Raw genomic sequence first — 24,046 nt, forward strand, 5'->3', positions numbered from 1 at the left:
GCTAAATAAATGTAATGTAATGTTAGATTCAAAGCTGTTACATGATATTATTTTTATTTTGTCAGTGATTTTAACATACAAAGTAGTAAGATCTTACTTGAATTCATCTGGAAAAAAAATCAACATAAAAGGATGTACTTTATTGCAATTGTTGCAGAATTTTTTAGTAATTAACCAACAAACCAAGAATAAATGACATCCCACATTACACAACCACATAAGTGATAGTTTTAAACTCTAAAACAAAATTGTTCCAGGAATATGTGATTAGTGATTATTGACATACTTTTAAGCAATGAATGATGCTAGCAAGATGATAACCAAGCATCAGTGAAATCTAAATTGAAAATAAAGATTTTAAAGGTTTTGAGGACAGAGTATTTCCATGAATATGTATTTATGCAGTTGAAGTATAATTCAGTAATCTAGATCAGGTATCTAGACATTAAACAAGGGCAATAACAAAACATACCAACAGGCTGATGAATCAATAACCCCACAGGCCAGAAAATAAATCACTATCTCAATCAGATTTGTAAAAATGTAATATGGCGTTAAGTTCTGACATGAATTACTATGGTCTGCTTATCACCCAAGCTCATAGCTGAAGGCAAACTTTCCCTATTGTAATTTGGCCTTCTTTTTCTCAACGCTGGCTTGAATTGTTTTCACTAGTTTTTCCTTGTTGTTTATTACATTCTCGCCTGCTTTCTTAATCAGATCGATGATCATGTCATGGCTGTAGGGCCCCTGAAAGGTGCTATATCTCTTCTCCCACTCCTTGATACAACCTGAAAAAAGGTTGAAAAGATAAAGGTTTTCCAAGGAGAACAGAAAATCATGGGTATTTGTACTTATTTTTGTATATTGAATCATGTATATGATCAACAGGGAAACAGTGTGTCCGCAGTCAGATTGTCAGTGTTATAGAAACTACAGTGAAACACAATCAACTCCACTGAACACTGCGGTTTAAAGATATAACCTTCAAAATCCTGTGTGAATTAAATAGGGTCAATTACCACCACAGTTGACTTTGTTGAAAAGGGGAATGTGGATCACAGTTGGAGCTTCATTTTTCCCCTCAAACAAATAGAAGTCTGTTGGTTCCTGAACAGGCTCTGGGACATGCACTTCAGGGAAAGGGATCTTCAGCTCCTTGCACATTTGAGAGGTTTTTTTCACTGTCTATAGATAAAGAGAACAAATTTATTTTAGCCATTGCATCCATGATTAATGGGATGTAGTCAAGTAATTTTAGGTTTACTTAAGTTTAAACTCATGGGCTGCTGTCCTCAATTCAGACTATAGGCTTTCAGATTTGGAGACTGAGATGACTCTTGCAAAACACTCATTTTGTTTTTAGTCAACCTTTTAATGATAATTATAGATTATTTTAGGTATTTTTGGGATCACTGAAATGCTGATCTACTTGTGGCAAAACCACAAGTTATTACTGGTTAAATCAAATTTTATCAGTTTTTTGTATCGACCAGAAGGCACAGTGGTGCAGTGGGTAGCACTGTTGCTTCACAGCAAGAAGGTCTTGGGTTTGATTCCTGGGGTCCTTTCTGTGTAGCATTTGCATGGTCTGTGTGGGTTTTCTCCCACAGTCCAAAGACATGCAGGTGAATTGGACACATTAAATTGCCCCTAAGTGTTAATGTGTTTTTGTCTGTGTGTCTGCCTTGCGATGGACTGGCGACCTGTCCAGGGTGTTTCCCTGCCTTTCGCCCAATGAACACTGGGATAGGCTCCAGCTCCCCCCGTGACCCTAATTGGGATTAGCGGTTTTGAAAATGAGTGAGTGTAATAATGTAATAAGTGACTTATAGTTTGTTTTAACTCTAACTTCATCTGGTATCTTTCTGTAGCAAACCCCCCCCCCCCCCCCCCCAAAACAAACATAAAAACAAAACAAAGCAAAACAAAAAAAAAAAACTCAACTCTATGCATAGACAGAGGTTAAAGATGACCAGTGTTTATTTTTGATGAGCAAACTCCTGTGGAAGCTGTCTATCATACATTTTGACTGAGACACCATGAAAATGCACACATCCAACATGGGCAAGCTATGATGGATACAGTGAGATAAACTGACAGGTTAAAGCACCATTAGATTATAACAGTTTGGACAGTTTATGACAGTTGAGCTCTGTTTAACCCATGAGTTCAGACAGATTATTGTGAATGTTCTTCATGAATGGTGGCCTGACAGCACACTCACAGCAGAGCAGCAGAGAGAACCCATGTTTGTTCTTGTTCGTGAACTTCAGTGGGCTACTTCATCTAAGTTTCATCTCCAAGCAGACAAGATGGACCAGACAAGACAGAACATTTGACCTGTGACTTGGAAATATATGGGGCATCTATGGTACTGCTTCTAAACTGAGAAAAAAACATGTATGTCTGGAAAAATAGCTAACATATTTTGCAGAATTTAAAGAACGGGAGACTACTCCATCTCCATCTGTTCCTTCATGGCACACAAAGTGGAAATCCCAGTTGTGGTTGGCAGTGGCACAAAGAAACTAGTCGAGACTATTTCCTCACTGTTTCAAGTCGGCAGATGTTAAGGGAACAAAGCTTATGACATCCGTCAGACATCTGAGCGACTTGTCTGTGGCAAATGCCCCAAGAATGCACCATTTTGTGCTTGGAATGTTGATAAAGCGATGTACGCATCCCGAGCACAGTTTGAGGGGAACTTAACTTGAGTTGGGACAGTGCCAAATAGACAGATGTACAAGGAACAAAACTTATGACATCTGCCAGACACGTAAGCCAAATGTAATGTAAGCCTTTCAGTGGTGATAAAGGCACTTGCAAAATGTCGGACTTGGCAAGGGGGTTGGGAGCACACCCAGGCTATTGTTCTAGACTGTCGGTCGAATATCTCTCCACTTGAAATGGAAACACAAAACGCTGAGGTGGAATAAAGACGCAACATTCCCTGCTTGATCAAGCTGTGCACAAGGGGTTACAGCATCTCGACACACAGGAGTTTTTTTTTATGTGCTGTAATTCAGCTTCAATAAATGGTAAAAATACACCCCTTCTTAAGCTGCACCATTTACCCTAAAAGCCTACACACCCGACTCAGTTTTGTTGACAAAACTCCATTGCAACATACATATTTTGTGAAAACAACATTCATGCATATTTATTCATTTCCAAGCTGTGCCTACATATTTATTACATGTGTGGAATTAGTTTTAGCTGCTCGTGGTAGGCATCTCCTGGTATGAACTAGTTTTGGCCAAATCATTCAAATGCAGGAAAGTAACAATAGACTATGGCACTCTGTTGGGAGGGGGTGGGGAGGTGTTACCCGTAGGCTACTTGGCAGGCTAGATGTTAGGCTACTCATAGCCTACTGAATGCCTTGAAGAGACAGACAGGTTCGGAACTGAATCGCTTTAGACTTACTCTCCAGCATTCTCACACTCTAAACTCTAAATTGTAATTCTCAACCAATTACTGCCTGTCTTGTCATTCCGACAGGTTGTTCTACTGAATAAGCATAAAGTCTATAGCATCAGTGAAATCTAAAAAGTTTATAGCCTACTCTGTCACCCGACATGTCAGCCAACAATTAGAATGTCCAAATCTGTAATCTGTCGCAACAATAGTTCATTTACAATCACAATTGGCTCTAATTTTTGCCCTTACAATAAATGAACGACTAGGGACAACGACGTGATCATTGTCAGTCGACAACTGAATGTTGATGAAGTTGTGCTACGCATTTAACTGACCAAGTGTAGTCTAACTCGCAACATCTGTGACATCCCTTATAATAAATTAATTTTACAGGGCAGAATATTAAAAACAAACACTATGAAAAAGTTGTCTGAACTAGTCTTGCCTGGTCTTGTTCAGATGGCTCAGACAGTTATGACTTTGGAAACAAATAAATAATCAAAACATTATGCTGAACGATGGAAGGGCTGGACAACAAACGTTCTGCTGAAATAATCACCGACTATCAAAACGGAAATGAATGATACCCAACTTGCCGAACGCAAATTGATCTTGCAAGCGAACTATTTGCTTTGCGCAAGAAGCGCCATCTAGCGATCATTATATGTCAGTAACAGTGTTCTTGTCTAATGACTTGGCGGTCTTTTTGCCACGTTGTAAGTAGGTAAAACCAGCACGGCACTACTGGTAGGAAGTCACTGCAGCCAAATTACCGGTGCTCGGCGCTTCAAGGTATAAGTAGGTCAAACCGCCATGGCGCTTCTAATGTTTACTTAAAGAAGCTTTGGAATGTTTCATGAATTTGAATCTTAAGTCTGAGATCAATTTGAAGCAATATTATTTTATTGCAGGTTTAAAATTTAGTAAAACTAATTTAAAAAGAACTTTTTTTAAAATAAATTATGCCAGTCCTTTAGGACTTGACCGTACACTTGATCACTCAGTTGGACCATCATTTGTATGCTTGTATGCTCATTTCTGTGTGCACTACCTCCATGGGGTCTCCAGCACTGAAGTCAAAGGAGATGATGAGATCAATGTGTCTTTCCTTTCTCAGCACTGGGAAATAGGGAGAGTTGATCAGTAGCCCAGCATCTTCATAATATCTCTCCTTCTCACTCAGAACAGAGGGATTCACATCTTGCACTGAGATTAATAACAACAGGAAATAACAAATAACATCTTTACATGATCAACACACAAGGGCACATCTTCATCATACTACAGTTACATCAAAGTAATTTGTCCTCTGCACTGTGAATGAGATCTGTAGTAACAGTACCTTTCATGTTGTGGACGAAATTGTATGTTGTTCCCCATGTCCAGTTGCAAAGAAGCTGTATGATCTTTGGGATAATCCATGAGGCCCTTGCACCTTTAAAATGAAATGTACATATATTCAGATTGAACACAGTCTTTTCAAAACATATTAATCATCAATAAATTATCAATAAATATCTACAATGAACACAATACACAAGACATCAACCTTTGATACACTGAGACAGTAACATAAAAATATGTTCAGTGAACGACTTCCCGACTGTGAATACCGAAAAAACAAGTTGTTTTTTCTAAATGAGGATTTCACTGTGTCATGCATTTGTTCACCAAACCAATATCTTCTCTTCCCCTTTACGGTACAAATTGCTACTTCCATCAATCTCTCAAAGGTTTCACAGCATTTCTCACTGCCTGTCCAGCTTCTCCACAACAACCTCCATCTTCAGCAGCTTGAAGGACACTGCTGGTTTGAGTCCCCTTCCAACAGTACTAAGAAACGTTGTATCTGGTTCTGCTCCTTAAAAAAAAAGTCTAGAACCTCAATGTTCCTGTGTCTTGGTCTGCAAGGTGCCAGAAAACCTGCCATTTTGGACCTTCATCCCCTCTCACTGCTCCTCTCTCCCCTGTGCTAACCTTACTGTGGACCACCTGGTTCTAGCTACATCAACATCTCCAGCTGCCTCTTCTTTCTCTGGCATGTGAGCAGCTACTGTCCCCAGACCTGCTCATGTCTCGTTCTGCAGTCTGCTGCTCCCCAACTACCCCAGCAGACTCCTGGCACGGTTACATCTCGCCACCCTCTAACGAGTACCCCGTGATCCCTAAATTAAAGTCCTTGATTTACAGATCCCACAGGGTGTTCCCTTACTTTGGGTGTAGGATTAATGTAATGACAAATTTCGTTCAAAATGAAAAAGGCCTCAAATCACTTTCTAAAATCTGTATTGGAACCATTTATAAAAATAGAATAATGATGGTTTAATGATAGCATAACAGCATAATAGTTTTGATATGTTATAGTATCTAAATTTATACTTATTTACTTCAATAATTAAGTAAGAGTAAGATATATTAGCTCTTTCTCATATGATTGGGTATGTATAACTAATTTGTCTGAAATTAATTGATCTTTTTGCTGATGATGGATTTCTCTGGAACTAGACAAATGTAATACATATAACTAATCTAATAAGAAAAGTGGCTACGTAATATTGAAGTAACAGGCTGCAGTAACTACACAGTAGAAAAGCATTAGCGGTACAAATGCCGCAAGTTAAAGTAATTTTGATTTTAGTATTATTATAAATGTCACTGGCATGTCCTGAATTCCCAAACCAGAATCCATTAACGCTGCATTCATTCATTATTCTACTGCATATTTAACCACCTCTACGCAGGGCAGTGTCATGGTATTTAAATCTTAACAAAAAAGGAAATATTTCTAGAATTAAAAAAAAAAGTTATCATTGAAAAGGTGTTGTAAATGAACCATGTATCTAAAGATATGGTTACAGATACATCTTATGACAGTTTACAAAATAAATGCGCTGAATGTTTTACAGCTGAGGGTTTTGATAAAGGCACCTGTTGCTGAGTCCCCAAACCAATCTTCGAAGTTTTCACATATGTTCAGTGTGTACTGCTTCAGTCTGTCATGCTTGGGCTCATAGAGTACCTCCTTTGCAGAGATAAACATCGCTCTCCCATGTTTGTCCAGCTTTCCTGTGGTGGAAAACGTGACAGGTTCATATCTCAGTAAAGGATCATGAGTTTATGATACACATACAGACTGTTATTAGATACCATTCATTCATGACTTTAATTCTGTATCTTTTTTGTTGTATTTTAATTATGTAACTCTTCCACAGAGCAGAAACGTACTTTTAAAACGATAGATTATTTCTGAGGAGTGTACCTTTTAGGAGCACAGTCATGTCATTGATTAGACTTGTGGGGTCTTCTTTGTTCAGTACACATATGTTCAGCTTCACTAGGGTTGAGAGCACCTCTCGGCCCTGGGATGAGTATTTCTCAAATCGAAGAAAGTCTGTGTGTGTGTGTGTGTGTGTGTGTGTGTGTGTGCGAGAGAGAGAGAGAGAGAGAGAGAGAGAGAAAATTTCAAAACATATACATTTAACTGAACAATCTACGCTGTTCATTTTCGGATATTACAGATTGAAGATTTATAATTCTCCAGTAAACAAAAGGGATGAATGAAAAATAATCAGAAGACATAAATACGTGGGATTTGTTCCCAAATCCATTTCGATATCTCTTCTCTATCAGCAAGGGCACTGCCACAGAGTCCTGTGGAAGATAACAGAAGGGCCAACAGTTAGTGGTCTTTTATTTTACTTGGTTATAACCACTATTCCTGTGTATTTAACATGCTCATATTATGCATATTGCTTAAACCTTCTATCTACATGCATGGACAGCCGTGAACAGTTTTATTTTTTACCTTCATTAACTGGCAAAATGCTAAAAGAAATTTCCTTTCCCCTTAAATTCTCTGTGTGTATGTTTATGTTAACCTCTCTGTGCTGTTGGCTCTGTTAGATTTGGGGGAAAATGGACATAGGAATATTCTGAGAATTTAAAGTCTGCTCATGAATATTAATGTGTGTAAAAGATAACTGAGAGTAGGAGGGAAAATCAATAACATGGCTATGTAGTTTCCTCAAGTAATCAATATGTTCCAAATATATAGAAAAACACTGGCCAAAAGATTTCAACAAAAAGTTATTAATTCTGAAGTTATCATGTTGTAATAACACATATCTTTAGACCAACTGGAGTCTCTTTTGTGACTTATTGGAGTCTCTGCTCTTTAGCAGTGACAGATACCTTGCAGATACAGCATGTCCATCTCAGGCTGTTTTTTAATCAGACTTCCATTTTTAAACTGACTCCCAAAACTGGTTGAGTCCACAAAAGCACCAGTGAGGGAGTATCCAGCTTCATGAGGCACAATCCCAAACCAGACATCTGTGCAGAAAATACTGTCAGAATTTCACCCTTATATTTACTGAGTATTTTATGCACACACGGGCACACACACACACACAAACAAACAAACACAAGAGAGTCTTGTGCACACACAAACAGCCCTTGCAACACCCCCATATATACATATGGACACAGAGCAAACCTCGGTTCAGTTTGTCCTTTTTGCACTGCTTGTCAATCACAGTGTAGATGGGGTATGGGTCTTTGCTGTGATACTCTCTCTGATTGCTTACAGTGGTCTCATCAATCTACGCATAAAAAAAAATACAATTTATATTGACTCATAGATGGTTTAACTTGAGTCTGATTTCAAAGAAAATCTGGACACAGTGATATTTCCAGTTTGTCTTCAGAACAATGTCATACAGTATAAAATATATGCTAAAGAAAAGTTCGGGCTGGTATTTGTGGATTATCTATTTTGTGCTTCATTGCAGTGTTGTTTTCTGATGCGATATCTGATTTTACCTGTCAGTTTATTTCAGAAAACTAAAGGCTAATGCTTATTTGTCTGTATCAGGCCAAATATAGACATTAGGTAAACACTACAGAAACCACAGCAGTCAGACTATGGTTTCTTTGGTCTGTGTCCTTCACTCTCTTACCTCTTTACTGGACACACTTACCTCTTTCTTGATCGTAGTGACAAACATTGCAGCCCAGACGTCTGTCAGGGAGAAATTGTCCTTCTGGTTATAGTATTTTTCCAGTTTTGTCCAAGCATCCGACCAGCTGACTGCAGGACCGTCAAGCCTTTTAATGATTTTCTCCTGCACAGCGTCCAGTTGGGTGGACCAGTCTGGCTCTTTGTATAAGGACGCCATGCACCTGTACACCATATCCACACAAAAACAAATCAAATATCAGTCAAATATTATTATTATAAGTCAAATCACAACCCATTTGTGTAAGTCACAGATCCACTAAACTGTTCTAATAAGGCTAAATAGTTTTTAATCAAGCACTGATCGCTGTAAAGCTGCTTTGAGACAGTTTTGATTGTAAGAAGTGCTATATAAATGAACTTGAACCTTAATAATACTGATTTCTTCTACAGTAGAATACAAATCATAGCTGCATTAATCTAATCTCTGTATAGTGCATCAGTACACAACTACAAAGTATTTTTTAGCATAGCTGTACAGAATACTGTTTGCATTTCACTGATTTACAGATCTAAGACACACTTATATTCATGTCAACCAGGTTATATTGTTCATGTGTATATGGGTGTTGACAGTACCATGTGGATCCTGACACTCCACCCAGATACAGTATGCTGTCCAGTAGATCACATTTCTGCAGTTGAACCAGTGATCCCAGTAACCCCAACATGGCTCGCTCACCTCCTCCAGAGCCCAGAAGTGCAATGTTGGGAATTGTATCCTATGAGGAAACATATGTGACATACAAAGATTCCATTGAGTCAAAACTTAGGCTACTTTATTACTTGAATGACACTCAAATACAAAAATCATCAGTATGTGATTTCCTGCAAAACAAGGTAGTTGAAGTCATCTGGATACAATCAACACTGAGTGAAATCTGCATATTATAAATTTATACTTCATACTTTCTCACTCGATCTCCCACTATCTGTGTGCAAGTGATGATTAAGTTAATGGAACATTAAGTTTACTCATAGAATGGCACCAGTAAGGTTGTTATACATAATATTCATCTACATAATAAAACATTTTAGTGATTATTTGCGCATCGCTGGAAGGTGCATACCTGATCACACTTGATGCTGTGTCTCCATAAGCACTGTATAACAGTGCCTCTCCTTCTGGAAACATGGTTTTGCTCTCCATGATTCAGAGAATGACCAATCCTGACTTCACCACTGTGGGAACAATGCAGGCAAGGACAGTTAAATAAACAAATAATTTTTTGATCAAAAAAAGTTTCACTTACCCCAACCCACACACAAACACCTGCCCGCATATCCACATACATATACACATACGCACACACACACAAACACTCCATCTGGGAACGCTTTTAGTTGTACTATTAGAGTATATTCTCATCTATAAGCAAGTAAAATCAATGTTCATGAAGTTTTACCTTTGTCTACGTTTGCTTTGAGACATCTGTAAAGGCAGAAATATAGCCATAGGTGATCAATACTGGACATACAAACATATAAGTCTAAAGTATCTTTAGTTGTATATGGTCCAGGACAGGTACATGTGGACACATGAATGAGATACACATGCTCTTCTTTCAAATATGCTGAACAAATCTAGTCCAACTGTGCAAATGTATTCAGCTCTGCAGATACCTAATGTTATGACTTATGAACAGCCTCTTTTTCAGAAGGATGGTGAATCTCAGTGGGATAATTCATGGTAAAATAAAGGTTAATAAATGAAAATAAATGTCACTGTTGTGCATACAAAACTATAAAATATGGTAACAGTTTGTATACTACTTAGCCGATGGTTTTGCTTTGCTTGTGTGTAAGAAATAAGCTATTCAGTAATTATCTTAAAACACTGAACAAATTATTTATATTTACCTTTTCTTCTGATGGCTGAACTCCACTCATAAGGTTGTCGATATGGTTTGTGAAGGCAAGAGTTTATATAGCGTGTGATATGGGAGGAGTTCTGTAACTGAGCAATGTGGGGACAAATATGAGCATGTATTCCTCATTTTTTAAATGTCAGGTCAGCGCTTTTTCCTCCCACAATTTGCACAGCTGAAGTGTGTGTGTGCACTCACGGCCCTTAGTGTGTGTGTGTGCTTGTGTGTTCACCACTACCTTGAATGGGTTAAAATGCAGAGGTCAAATTTCCCCATTGTGTGGATTAATAAAGGAAAAACTGAACTTTCTACTTGGTTCAGATTTCCAGGAACAGAGACTGAACTGTAATTTTCCAAACATTAAACAGATCCCCTTGTAGGGGATATCTGTAAAAACCCTTCTTAGGAAGACTGAATAGTAGACAAGATCTAGCAATGGTAAAAAAAAAAAAAAGAAAAAAAAAAAAAGTAATTTTGCATGGGTATGCAAATTTCAGGGTAAAAGTCTTATGACATCTCTTGTGTCCTCTACATTAGGTGGACATTACAATTTAAGTGCATCAAAGTAACTGTCACGCTGGTGGTGTGGTGCACCCAAGTGCAAGACACGATGGTTGAAGGTGACCAAACGGAAGACTTTACTGACAAAAGAAGATTAAAATACAAGTGCAAACTGATAACAAAAGCCGATAACAAAAAGGTGCAGCATAACAGTGTGCACTAAAACACAAACAACGATAGACAAAGGACAAGGAAACCACCAGGACTTAAATAGAGGGAGAACTAAACAGGGCAACACAGGATTGGTAGAAATTAACAAGGTTAATAATTAGACAAACGGGAACAGGTGGGGGGCGGAGACAGAGAGAACAGGCGCACAAGGACATGACAAACTAAAAGTCCAAAATGAGGTGCAGGCTGTGACAGTAACTAACAGATGTGTTAGAATGAATATTATGTTGTATTCTGTTGTAATGTAATTGTGTACCAAAGTTGCCTACCCGTGAAACTCTGATTATTTTTTGATTAACGTAGTATTTTTTTTTCAATGTAAATTTCTTATATCCAGAAACAACCCAGAACAAGACCTTCCTTTACTTTTCTCTTGAAGTTGTGTGACTGCCATGTCTTGTAGTAGTACAGGTAGCTAGCCACAAAACACAACAGCAAGGCCTACAAAGAGTTGTTGGATCATGAGAATGGTTGGTCAGGAAGCCAACAGACTCACCACTCCCATGATGCAACAGAACAAGATGGTTGGGCCCTTAGAGGTTTGTATTAATTTTCTCCCTCTAATTTTTTCTACAGTTTTCTGTTTGGACATTTTTTAAAAAAAAACATGTGTGGCATGTGTTTATGGAAGGTGGAAGCCGTCCTGGACACAGGGGAAGAAGTTTCCCTCGTGACCCACTCACTCTTTGGTGACCTTCATAGAATGGTACATGTTGAGAATCTACCACTACAGCTTCTGAACTTCACAGCCTTTGGTAGCATGCAGTCATCACTACCTAAGAGTTACCTAGATTTAACCTTTGGGCTACTGCCAGTCGAGCACCCTATCTACATGGCCTGCCATGATGACAACATCCTTTTGTTTAGTATATTTGTTTGTTTCCTATTAGAGCAATCCATAAAATTTACAAATTCTTCATTTTAAGATCCTCATATGATCAAGGCATGTTAATTGAAGCTTTCCCTTTCTTTTTACTATTAATACAAACTAGAGAAAGCACTTATTGGCTTCAGTGTTTTGTGCTATTGTGTGCAATACCTTTTCCAAATACAATTATGATTTCCCAGGTTTGCTTTCATGAGGAGAGAATTTGACTGAGTGATACAGCGCAATGAAACAAAACAGATCAAAACACTAGGATTAAGTAAAAGTGAGAGTAAACAGGAGAGCATAATAAAATAAAATAAAATAAAATAAGTGAAAAAAGAGTGTGTATATATATATATATATATATATATATATATATATATATATCAAAAAGTGAATAAGAATAATATATTTTTATAAGAGTACAAAGATATTTGTACAGGTTAAGTACTAAAGTGTGCTACATTTTGCTACATATTGCACAGTCCTGGCAGGATGGTTGGGTCCATAATAGGTGGTTGCACTGTCCCATACAATGTGTGTGTGAAGTGCTAGTGTGTGCGCACCAGAGGTGGACAAAGTACAAAACCCCATTACTTGAGAAAAGAAAGGATACTCCTGGTCAAATATTACTCCAATACACGTAAAGGTTGTTCAGTTAAATTATTACTTGAGTTAAAGTACTGGAATACTTGCTTTTAAAAATACTTAATTTTTCTTTTTAATGTCAACGCATTGTTGTATTGTTGCCACAATGCATCTACAGAGCCTAGTGACTCTGAAACAACCTACACACGCTGTGTTAACTGCAGCAGTTGTGGTCTGCCTCTGTCACCAGATTCGTCACACATTCACAAACATATTAGTTGCGATTTTCAAGGTGCATCTCATATCTACTTCGGGGAATATGATTGCAAGTGAGAAGTGAGCACTACATTACAGCCACCTACGAAAAAAGGTTAGGTGAACACAGCGCACAAACACGTATGGGAAGCAGTTAGCTGGGGGGGGGGGCGAAGCTAATGGCTCTGGATTGTATTCCTGAGATGGGGTGGGGATAGGCTGGTGATCATGAAGTGATGGGGGTGGTGCAGACGATGGGTGTGTGTGAAAGGGGACCTCTCAAACCTAGGCTGTGTCCGAAATGGCATACTACATACTACTTGCACACTGATCTTGACATAAAAGTAGTAGGTAGTATGCAGTACATGAAAAATAAAAATTTTGCAGTACACGACAGTTACCCCGATGATGTACTACTCTGGCGAAAATTTGCAGTATACAACCAGAGCTCACTTTTTTTTATGTTTAAGAGTTTATTTGTCATATGTAGGTTGACACAGGGCCAACGGTACAATGAAATGTGTGAGAAGAGAGAAACAGGTCAACTCAGCAATAAGAGCACAAGGTAGGGGAATAAGGAGTATACTAAGAAAGAAAATATAAAAGAGAGTTATGAATATATAAAAGGAGTTAACTAAGAAGAAAAATATAAATATAAAAAGAGAGGTATGCATAATGAACAATAAGGTACACGGAGGGTGCGCAATAAATATAACAGAATATGGAACAGAATATGAAATATACACTATATACATGTAAACGACGCTTAGATTTAAAGTTTAAAGTGGCGAGTGTGAACAACGGTATTGCACATGGGGGATGTACAGCTTTATGTACCAGTGTAAGTGTCAGTGCAGTATCATGTAAACATTGTGAATCATAGTAACCTGTGAAGGTAGACAGTGCAGTGCAAGTTAGTAGTGCAACAGTGCACTTGAGCAGTGAACAGTGCAACAAAGTAGGTAGTCCAGACTCCAGTGGGGGGGGGGGGGGGGTGTTTAGTTGTGTGAGTTAAGAAGCCTGACGGCCTGGTGGTAAAAACTGTCCTTAAGTCTGGTGGTGCGTGCAGCCATGCTCCTGTATCGTCTACCAGACGGTAACAAGGAGAACAGTCTGCGTGCTGGGTGGCTGCGGTCCTTAATGATCCTGTGGGCCTTCCGCAGACACCGCTGGTGGAAGATGTCCTGAATGGCAGGGAGTCTGCTGCTAGTCACGTGCTGTGCCGCATCCACCACCCTCTGTAGCGATTTGCGGCTGTGCGCGGAGCAGTTCCCGTACCAGACCGTGATGCAGCCCGTCAGCAAGCTCTCGATGGTGCACCTGTAGAAGTTGGTGAGGATGCCGGCGTTCATGTCAAACTTCCTCAGTCTTCTCAAGAAACAGAGCCGCTGGCGAGCCTTCTTGACCATGGTGTCTGTATGTAGCGACCAGGAGAGGTCCTCAGTGATGTGTACACCGAGGAACTTGAAGCTGCTGGCCCTCTCAACTTCAGCGTCACCAATGTGGATGGGGAGGTGCCCACCCCTCTGCTGTCTCCTGAAGTCTACTATCATCTCTTTGGTTTTACTGACGTTGAGAGAGAGGTTGTTGTCTTGGCACCAGATGGTTAGTGCCCTCACTTCCTCTCTGTAAGCCGTCTCATCGTTGTCTGTGATGAGGCCCAGAATGGTCGTGTCGTCAGCAAACTTGATGATGACATTTGAACTGTGCTTGGCAGTACAGTCGTAGGTGAACAGGGAGTACAGTAGGGGGCTGAGCACACAGCCCTGTGGTGCGCCTGTGTTGAGGATCAGTGATGATGAGGTGTGACTGCCAATTCTCACCACCTGGGGCCTGCCCGTCAGGAAGTCTAATATCCAGCTGCAGATGGAGGGTGCTAGACCAAGTTCAGTGAGCTTTGAAACGAGTTTTGAGGGGATGATGGTGTTGAATGCCGAGCTGTAATCGATGAAGAGCATTCTCACATAAGTATTCCCTTTGTCCAGGTGGGTGAGCGTGGTGTGTAACGCCATGGCGATGGCGTCCTCTGTGGCCCTGTTTGGTCTGTATGCAAACTGAAGAGGGTCCAAGGTGTCAGGAAGGGAGGAGCAGATGTAGGTTTTAACCAGTCGCTCGAAGCACTTCATGATGACTGATGTCAGTGCAACAGGGCGGTAGTCATTTAGGCAGGAGGCCATCGGTTTCTTCTTGGGGACAGGAACGATGGTGGATGCCTTCAGGGAGGTGGGGACCACGGACTGACTCAGGGAGAGGTTAAAGATGTTGGTGAACACCTCCGACAGTTGGTCAGCGCACACTCTGAGAGCCCGGCCAGGAATGCCATCTGGCCCTGGAGCTTTGTGGGGGTTGACCCTTTTGAAGGACCGTCTCACCTCAGCTGTTTCTAGGGTCAGTGTGGCAGCCTTCCCATCCACATGTGGATGCACGATGGGCGATGTGTTATCTGCATCAAACCGTGCATAGAAGGTGTTCAGCTCATCTGGGAGCGATGCTCTGCACTGGGCAATGTCTTTGTTTTTCCCCTTGTAGTCTGTGATGCTGCGCAGTCCATTCCACATGCTCCTGGGGTCAGAGCTGTAGTAGCTGGACTCCACTTTGTCCCTATACCTCTTCTTGGCATCCCTGATGGACTTCCGGAGGTCATATCTGGATGCTTTGTAGGCGTCAGGGTCTCCTGAGTTGAAGGCGGTGGTCCGCGATTTGAGTTTAGCGCGAATCTCCCCGTTAACCCAGGGCTTCTGGTTGGGGTAGATCCGAACGGTGGTTCTTGGGACAACATCGCTGATACACTTGCTTATATAGCCAATGACCGAGTCTGTGTATTCACTGATGTTGCCGTCCGCCACGTCTTCAAACATCTGCCAGTCAGTAGTCTCAAAGCAGTCCTGAAGGACCCCCTCAGCCACTCTGTCCCATTTGTAGATGTCCCTGATAACTGGTTTTTCCTGTATCAGCTTCTGCCTATATGCAGACAGCAGTAGGATGGAGCAGTGGTCTGCCTTTCCAAAAGCCGGGCGGGGGAGGGGTTTGTAGCAGTCTTTGAAAGGGGTATAGCAGTGATCCAGGGTCTGTTCTCCCCTGGTGGGAAAAGTGATGTGTTGATAGTATTTTGGGAGAACTTTCTTCATATTGGCTCTGTTGAAGTCTCCCAAAACAATGAGCGCAGCCTCTGGGTATGAGTTTTCCAGTCCATTAATGATTCTATACAGCTCGTCCAGTGCTGATAGTTTATCAGCCTTTGGGGGGATGTAAACAGCTGTGAGGAGGACTGAGCTGAACTCTCTGGGGAGGTAGAAGGGTCTAACTTTGATGGTCAGCAGCTCCAGAACTGGGGAACAGTGCGTTGTTAAAACGCAGGTATCCTTGGCCCACGAAGAGTTAACCATAAAGCACACACCCCCTCCTCTCGTCCTGCCTGAGTCTTTTGTTCGATCTTGTCGGTAGATGGAGAAATTCCCCAGGGTGACGGCACAATCGGGCACGTTGGGCTCCAGCCACGTCTCTGTGAATGCCAGAACGCAGCAGTTCTTAATGTCCCTTTCATGATTAATACGTGCTCGCAGTTCGTCTAGCTTGTTGTCCAGCGACTGTACATTAGCTAGCAGAATGCTGGGCAGAGGAGGTTTGAAGTTACTCTGTTGATTTCTCCGCAGAACCCCGGCGCGCTTCCCTCTCTTTGTTTTCCTCCGACGCCGTGCAAGTAAACAAAAGACCCAGGGGAGTACGGCATCGGCGGTGTCAAAAGTCGGCTTAAAATCCGAACTGGCTGACGAACGTAACTCCAACAGTATTTGTCGGTCATACTGAATGTATGATAGCGCCGAATTAACGAAAAGAACAATAAGTAAAAAGTAAATCCACACAAATTTGCTGAGTTGACTCGGAGCTCTCGTCAGTGCAGCCATCGTGCGACAGCGCAACCAGAACTTCATCGGGTACTGCATCCCATGAAGCAACGCGGTGATTTCCAACTGTTAAAACATTCAAAAAATATGGCAGACAGCGATGTTTACTTATAGGGCTACTTTTGATAGATATTTGTAGTAGTCATGTGTTGTTCAATTTTAACAGAACAGATAGCAAACCATTTACCAACAAGTTGCTGAGTTTTCGCTACAGTAATGACACTGTCTTTTATTTTGCAATAGCACAAACCAAGAAGTAAAATACTTAACATGCTAATACAGTAGGAGGGAAGAACATCATTCATGCCTACAATTACATTTACGGTACGCTGATAACATTAAACTATCACAAGAATTAACAACATAATACAAAGGCTACATGATGAACAATATACATACACTTCTACTAGCCACAATGGGAAACATAAACTGAACTATAGCAAACTGGGGTTAAACAACAGTCCATCGCCCCAAGGCATGCTGGGAAGCTCCACCCATCACAATATACTACTTTAATATGATAGCATATGTCATATCAACACCCTTGATAATAATGAGGAGAGCTGCTGATAGCTTGCTGAAAATGTCAAGGTAAACAATATTGCAGCCTTAGCGTATGACTCTGGTAACTTGAAAATTTAATATGCAATATTTTGATATGCCAAATTAAAATGTTTGACTATTAAGATATGCTAATGGTGGTTAAATGCTTGTAACTTATTAACAAATATCTAATGGGGCTGACAGGTATAAATGCTGACTGATGGAGAAGACAAAGGAAGCTAAGTAATCAATGAGATCGGAGGCTCAAAAGTACATATAAATGTGGCATTACTATTTGGCAAGCAACAGATGACCATTGTGCTTTTTATCCAGCAGTTTATAACAGCTTATTAATGATTTATAAAGTGTTCACAACCTAATTAATTATAAACCATTCACAAACTGTTTAAAAGACAAGAAAAAGGAGAAAGGAATGTTTGATAGCTACAGCAAATCTGCAGCTTGTTTCTGGATTGCAAACTTTATGATGGATTTTAAAAAAATAAATAAATAAAATCTGGACGTGTGTTCTTTTCCAATCAGTTGAACTGACTCACAGAAGATTTTTCCTCTCAATAATCATTTTCTGTGCAACAACTCCTGCTTTGGCAAAGTACACAAACATTGCATTCTTTTTTTCTTAAGCTATCAAACAAAACAAAGCAAACACGAACGTATCCAACCATTCAGATGTTAAGAATCCATCAAATATTTGACCTCGGTCTGAATCGCACAGCTGTTCTTCTCTCTGACACCCCTGAGACACATTTAGGAGCATAAGGGTGTAACTCACTGTTCTTTATGGATGTCTGAGATTTGTTTAAAAGAATAAGCTTGGGTGGAGTGAAAGACCTCAGTGACACATAGTATTTCTAACATGTAGAGACTGAGTGAATTCAGTCGTGTCATCAATACTGTATTTGCTCTATATGTTTGGAGATGGAAAAGAAAAAAAAGAACTTGGGAAAGAGAAGATGGGAAAAAAAGACAAGAAAAAGGAGAAAGGAATGTTTGATCGCTACAGCAAATCTGCAGCTTGTTTCTGGATTGCAAACTTTATGATGGATTTAAAAAAAATAAATAAATAAAATCTGGTCATGTTCTTTTCCAATCAGTCGAACTGACTCATGTTGGGCATCAATGTTTTTTTTAAAAGTGTTGAAAATAATAAACAGGCACGACGATGACTTAAGGTAGGTTTTTTGTGTTTATTGAGTAAAAGGTAGCGTATACAGCAAAAGCAGAGAGGAGGTCATCAAAGGCATCCGGACAGAGTCTCGATGGTGAAAAGACTGACAACCAGGTCTCACACACAGATATCCGTGCAGCCAAGGGCCTTCGGCCTTGACGCCCATAGATGATGAGAGCGCTTTAAAACTGTGGGGCAGGTGTGTGAGAGCTTGGTTGATAAACCAGTGTTTGAGTAAGAGAAGTGTAACACAGGATGAAAAGTATGTCCACACATTCCATTCACTTAACAAAATATATACCTGTGATCGTATTTTACCACTACACCTCACTAAGAGACCAGAGAGGTCTGGTGGCAGTCAAAGTATTCAGCTAGGCCCCACAATCACAGAAGATTTTTCCTCTCAATAATCATTTTCTGTGCAACAACTCCTGCTTTGGCAAAGTACACAAACATTGCATTCTTTTTTTCTTAAGCTATCAAACAAAACAAAGCAAACACGAACGTATCCAACCATTCAGATGTTAAGAATCCATCAAATATTTGACCTCGGTCTGAATCGCACAGCTGTTCTTCTCTCTGACACCCCTGAGACACATTTAGGAGCATAAGGGTGTAACTCACTGTTCTTTATGGATGTCTGAGATTTGTTTAAAAGAACCAGCAAACTGAATAAGCTTGGGTGGAGTGAAAGACCTTAGTGACACATAGTATTTCTAACATGCAGAGACTGAGTGAATTCAGTCGTGTCGTCAATACTGTGTTTGCTCTATATGTTTGGAGATGGAAAAGAAAAAAAGAATCTATGAACTTGGGAAAGAGAAGATGGGAAAAAAGACAAGAAAAAGGAGAAAGGAATGTTTGATAGCTACAGCAAATCTGCAGCTTGTTTCTGGATTGCAAACTTTATGATGGATTTTAAAAAAATAAATAAATAGAATCTGGTCATGTGGTACATGAACTCAAACAAAAAAGATACATACACTGTGTATGACTAGTATGCATTTGTATGATGAATGTGTGTAGAACTCCCTCTTATTGTTACAAAGAACAACAGAATGCCTTTGAGAGAATTCACCTCCTCTCTCAGAGGCTGAACTCCGAAACAGAATTAAATCTGTATGTGAGTCCATATTGCAAATAATAACATTTACAATGTTTAATGCTCAAATATTAATTAATAAAATACAAGAGGTATAAAGAGACCAGGCTGAGAGGAAACACAAACTGAACTTCTATGTACCCAAAGAAAGGTCTGAACATACCGTTGCATATTAATTAATCATTTCAACTTCATATTCATCATGTTTAACATTCAAATGAAATACGAAATGGTGGATTTTTAACCGGCAATTCTATATCAGATATTAATAAAAAATACGTTCTTACCTTGTGGAGACAATTGAAATTAGCAAAGTGTCACAGCTCAATAATAATATTATAAGCAGTAATAATACTTCAAAAAAATCACATTCACAAAGAAAAAAAAGAAAAAAATATTACTTTGAGATACTTGATGTGATTTTCCTCTTCTCTGTCTAAATATATTAATGAGAGTTGTGGAAATCCGATGGTTTTGTGTCTCTTAAAATGCCTTTAAAGTCATGTCTCCGTGCGGAGGTCCTCGCAAGAACACTTAAAGACTGTGTTAAGGTTTAAGGTTTTTTTCTGTCCCTGTAAGACCTAGAACTGTTCATGCATAATTCCAGATGTAAAACGGGACAGTGCATTGGTTGAATTAAGGATCAGTTATTCTGAAGTGAAAATGAGAAATATCATGATCTCTATTCTCTCTCCTGGTAGAGTTTGCAGAGATATCAGGTGTAATTCCTGACCAACACACCACACAAACGGAAAACACTGAAGCCAATAATCACTCTCTAGTCTGTGTAACCCGTGGAGCTCAGGAAGACACAAGACACAATAGTTTTCTTCTGGGTTCTTTACTTTGAGTTTGGATGTGGCGATGGCAAAACCTTTGCTTTCTAAAGTAAAAGAAAAGTTGTAACAACCAAAATACGGCAGTGGCCTTTATCTGTACAAATTAAAGAAAACCACACTAAGCCGGCTAATATGTAACGCACACAGACATTTCCAGAAACTTAAAATATTCTCCACACACATCCGTCTAACATCAATACTTTCTGTAGAATGTAAACATTATAGGTCTAGATTTGGAAACATGTATAGCTCGTAACCTTATACACACTTGCACACTGGAACAGTTGTTATTACAAAGTTTCATGGCACGTACTTAAACACTGCATCGCATGAAAATCTGTACTCTGCTTCACAGCTGATGCAATCCACAAAAAAAAACAACTTCTGCTAGGCATGCCCATATCTAAACGTGCTACACCGCTCCCTAGTGACCAAAACACACAACAAAAACTTTGCCCTCAGAAATAAAATAAATTAACTCTAAATATTCTGTGGTAATTACTCTGTAGAATTACCACTTGGTTGCATCTGTATTAATAAAAAACAGAAAAGGTTTCAATTAATATGCCTTAATTATACGAAGATCCTAAAATGAAGGATTTTGACATATTCGTAGTTTGCTAAAAACAGGAAACAAACCAATGGCCAAACAAACGAATATGCCAAGAATAGTATGGTGTCCTCATGGCAGGCCATGTAGATAGGGTGCTCGACTGGCAGTAGCCCAAAGGTTAAATCTAGGTAACTCTTAGGTAGTGATGACTGCATGCTACCAAAGGCTGTGAAGTTCAGAAGCTGTAGTGGTAGATTCTCAACATGCACCATTCTATGAAGGTCACCAAAGAGTGAGTGGGTCACGAGGGAAACTTCTTCCCCTGTGTCCAGGACGGCTTCCACCTTCCATAAACACATGCCACATATGTTTTTTTTAAAAAAAGGCCAAACAGAAAACTGTAAAAGTTACCATACCGGGGAGAAAATTAATACAAATCTCTATTCTTCTTTAAAACATTCAAAAAACATGGCAGACAGCAATGCTTACTTATAGGGCTACTTTTGATAGATATTTGTAGTAGTCATGTGTTGTTCAATTTTAACAGAACAGATAGCAAACCATTTACCAACAAGTTGCTGAGTTTTCGCTACAGTAATGACACTGTCTTTTGTTTTGCAATAGCACAAACCAAGAAGTAAAATACTTAACATGCTAACACGGTAGGAGGGAAGAACATCATTCATGCCTACAATTACATTTACGGTACGCTGATAACATTAAACTATCACAAGAATTAACAACACAATACAAAGGCTACATGATGAACAATATACATACACTTCTACTAGCCACAATGGGAAACATAAACTGAACTATAGCAAACTGGGGTTAAACAACAGTCCATCGCCCCAAGGCATGCTGGGAAGCTCCACCCATCACAATATACTACTTTAATATGATAGCATATGTCATATAAACACCCTTGATAATAATGAGGAGAGCTGCTGATAGCTTGCTGAAAATGTCAAGGTAAACAATATTGCAGCCTTAGCGTATGACTCTGGTAACTTGAAAATTTAATATGCAATATTTTGATATGCCAAATTAAAATGTTTGACTATTAAGATATGCTAATGGTGGTTAAATGCTTGTAACTTATTAACAAATATCTAATGGGGCTGACAGGTATAAATGCTGACTGATGGAGAAGACAAAGGAAGCTAAGTAATCAATGAGATCGGAGGCTCAAAAGTACATATAAATGTGGCATTACTATTTGGCAAGCAACAGATGACCACTGTGCTTTTTATCCAGCAGTTTATAACAGCTTATTAATGATTTATAAAGTGTTCACAACCTAATTAATTATAAACCATTCACAAACCCTTTATAAGGGTAGTCTTATTGTAAAGTGATACCCTTTGTACTCCTCCTTGGCAGATTTGATGACCTTCTTGAGGTCTCTCCAGCTTGAATGTATCTATATCACCTTCCCTGTATGCCTGTTTTTTGTGACACGTGGGTTCTTCAATCCTCTGGAGTCAGCCCTCCCTTCTGCGGGATGAAACATGAAATTTCGCCAAACCGCTTCAAAAACTTTGAGTTTTTGTCCTAGAGACATAAAAAACCATCCTCCGAAACCTTCAGCGGTCTACTTTGACTTTACCCTCGCGGAGTCCCCTGCAACGCACAAGGGTAGCAATCAACTGGACCTTGTCTTCACAAGAGGCTGCCAAGTTCCTGATCTCACAGTCACACCGCTCCACGCCTCAGATCACTTCTTCATGTCTTTCTCTCTCTCGATCTCACCCTCCCTGAAATCCTCTGCTCCCACGCTGCCAGTCTCAGCTAGGCACAACCTTTGCACCCTCTCCTCTAGCGCCTTCTCTTCTATGGTCTGCTCCTCTCTCCCATCTGTGGAAGCCTTCTCTCTTCTTCCCGTGGAGGAGAAATCCTCTACAGTCCTCTCCGCACTGGCCTCCTTCCTGGACACTCTCTGCCCCCCCTTCACCAAGCCGGCTCACCTCTCCGCTCCCAGTCCCTGGCTGACTGATAGCATTCGTGCTGGCAGAGCCAAACTTCGCGCGGCTGGACGGAGATGGCAGAAATCGAGATCCCTCAACGACCTATCCTACTACTACTCTCTTCTTTCTTCTTTCTCCTCTACCCTGTCCTCTGCTAACTCTTCTCCACCTTCTCCTCCCTCCTCTCTCCTCCTCCTCCTCCTCCTCCCTCATCCCTATCTGCTGATGACTTTGTCTCCTTCTTTGAGAAGAAGATCAAAGGCATCTGCGACTCCATTTGACAGGGCCAACCACCAGATATTCCTCTCATCCCTTGCTGGGCTGGGCATCGCGGGTTCTGCACTCGCATGGTTCAAGTCCTATCTGTCTGACCGTTCCTACCAGGTCTCATGGAGGGAATCGGTCTCCTCCCCCCGCCCTTTCCACACGGGAGTCCCACAAGGTTCGGTACTTGGTCCACCCCTCTTTTCTCTCTACACCAGATCACTTGGTCAAGTTATCTCTGCCCATGGTCTCTCTTACCACTGCTACGCTGATGATACACAGCTGTTCTTTTCCTCCCCCCCGCCTCTGACTCCCAGGTTCAGCCTCGTATCGCAGCCTGCTTAGCTGACATTGCCTCCTGGATGTCCGCTAACCACCTCAAACTCAACCTGGAGAAAACGGAGCTTCTGTTTTTTCCCACAAAGAACTCCCCAACGATTGACACTGCAATCACCATCGAGGGATCTGTGGTGTTCCCCACAACATCAGCCAAAAGCCTTGGCGTAACCCTTGACAACCAGCTAACCTACTCCAGTCACATCGCGGCAGTCACTCGATCCTACAGATTCTCCCTATACAACATCAGGAGAATCCGCCCATTCCTCACACAACAGGCGACCCAGCTCCTGGTCCAAGTGCTTGTCATCTCCCGCCTGGACTACTGCAACGTTCTACTGGCTGGCTTGCCGGCCTGCGCCATCAGGCCGCTCCAGCTCGTGCAGAACGCCGCTGCACTCCTGGTCTTCAACCTCCCTAAGCACTCTCATGTCACTCCACTGCTTACTGTGCTCCACTGGCTTCTGGTAGCTGCCCGCATCCAATTCAAGACACTGGTACTGGCCTACCAGGCCACAAGAGGCTCTGCCCCATCATACCTTCAGTCCCTTATAACTCCGTATACCCCAACTGTAACCCTCCGCTCTGGATTGCCGC

The 24,046-nt window shown here is 40.6% G+C and overlaps 1 protein-coding gene across 1 annotated transcript; it reads right to left on the reverse strand.

The window, feature by feature from the left end:
* Positions 1-621: 621 nt before the first annotated feature.
* Positions 622-9,872, reverse strand: LOC115828853 (cytosolic phospholipase A2 gamma-like). The gene is made up of 13 exons (XM_030792951.1): positions 9,847-9,872; positions 9,511-9,622; positions 9,020-9,162; positions 8,403-8,604; positions 7,919-8,024; positions 7,615-7,755; positions 7,001-7,074; positions 6,683-6,797; positions 6,352-6,489; positions 4,766-4,858; positions 4,475-4,629; positions 1,023-1,188; positions 622-791 (listed from the first exon to the last, which is right to left on the reverse strand). The coding sequence occupies exons 1-13, from the start codon at positions 9,870-9,872 to the stop codon at positions 622-624; spliced, it is 1,641 nt and encodes a 546-aa protein (XP_030648811.1).
* Positions 9,873-24,046: the final 14,174 nt, after the last annotated feature.

This window comes from Chanos chanos, chromosome 15 (genome assembly GCF_902362185.1).
Source record: "Chanos chanos chromosome 15, fChaCha1.1, whole genome shotgun sequence".
Classification (NCBI taxonomy): Eukaryota; Metazoa; Chordata; class Actinopteri; order Gonorynchiformes; family Chanidae; genus Chanos; species Chanos chanos.

Excerpts from the sequence above, each read along its gene's own strand:
- LOC115828853 (XM_030792951.1), bottom strand. The coding sequence starts at position 9,872 with ATGTCTCAAAGCAAACGTAGACAAAG. Across the intron at positions 4,859-6,351 it reads GTTTGGGGACTCAGCAACAG|GTGCAAGGGCCTCATGGATT; the intron begins GTGCCTTTATCA and ends TTCATTTTAAAG. Across the intron at positions 1,189-4,474 it reads GTGCTGGAGACCCCATGGAG|ACAGTGAAAAAAACCTCTCA; the intron begins GTAGTGCACACA and ends CTTTATCTATAG.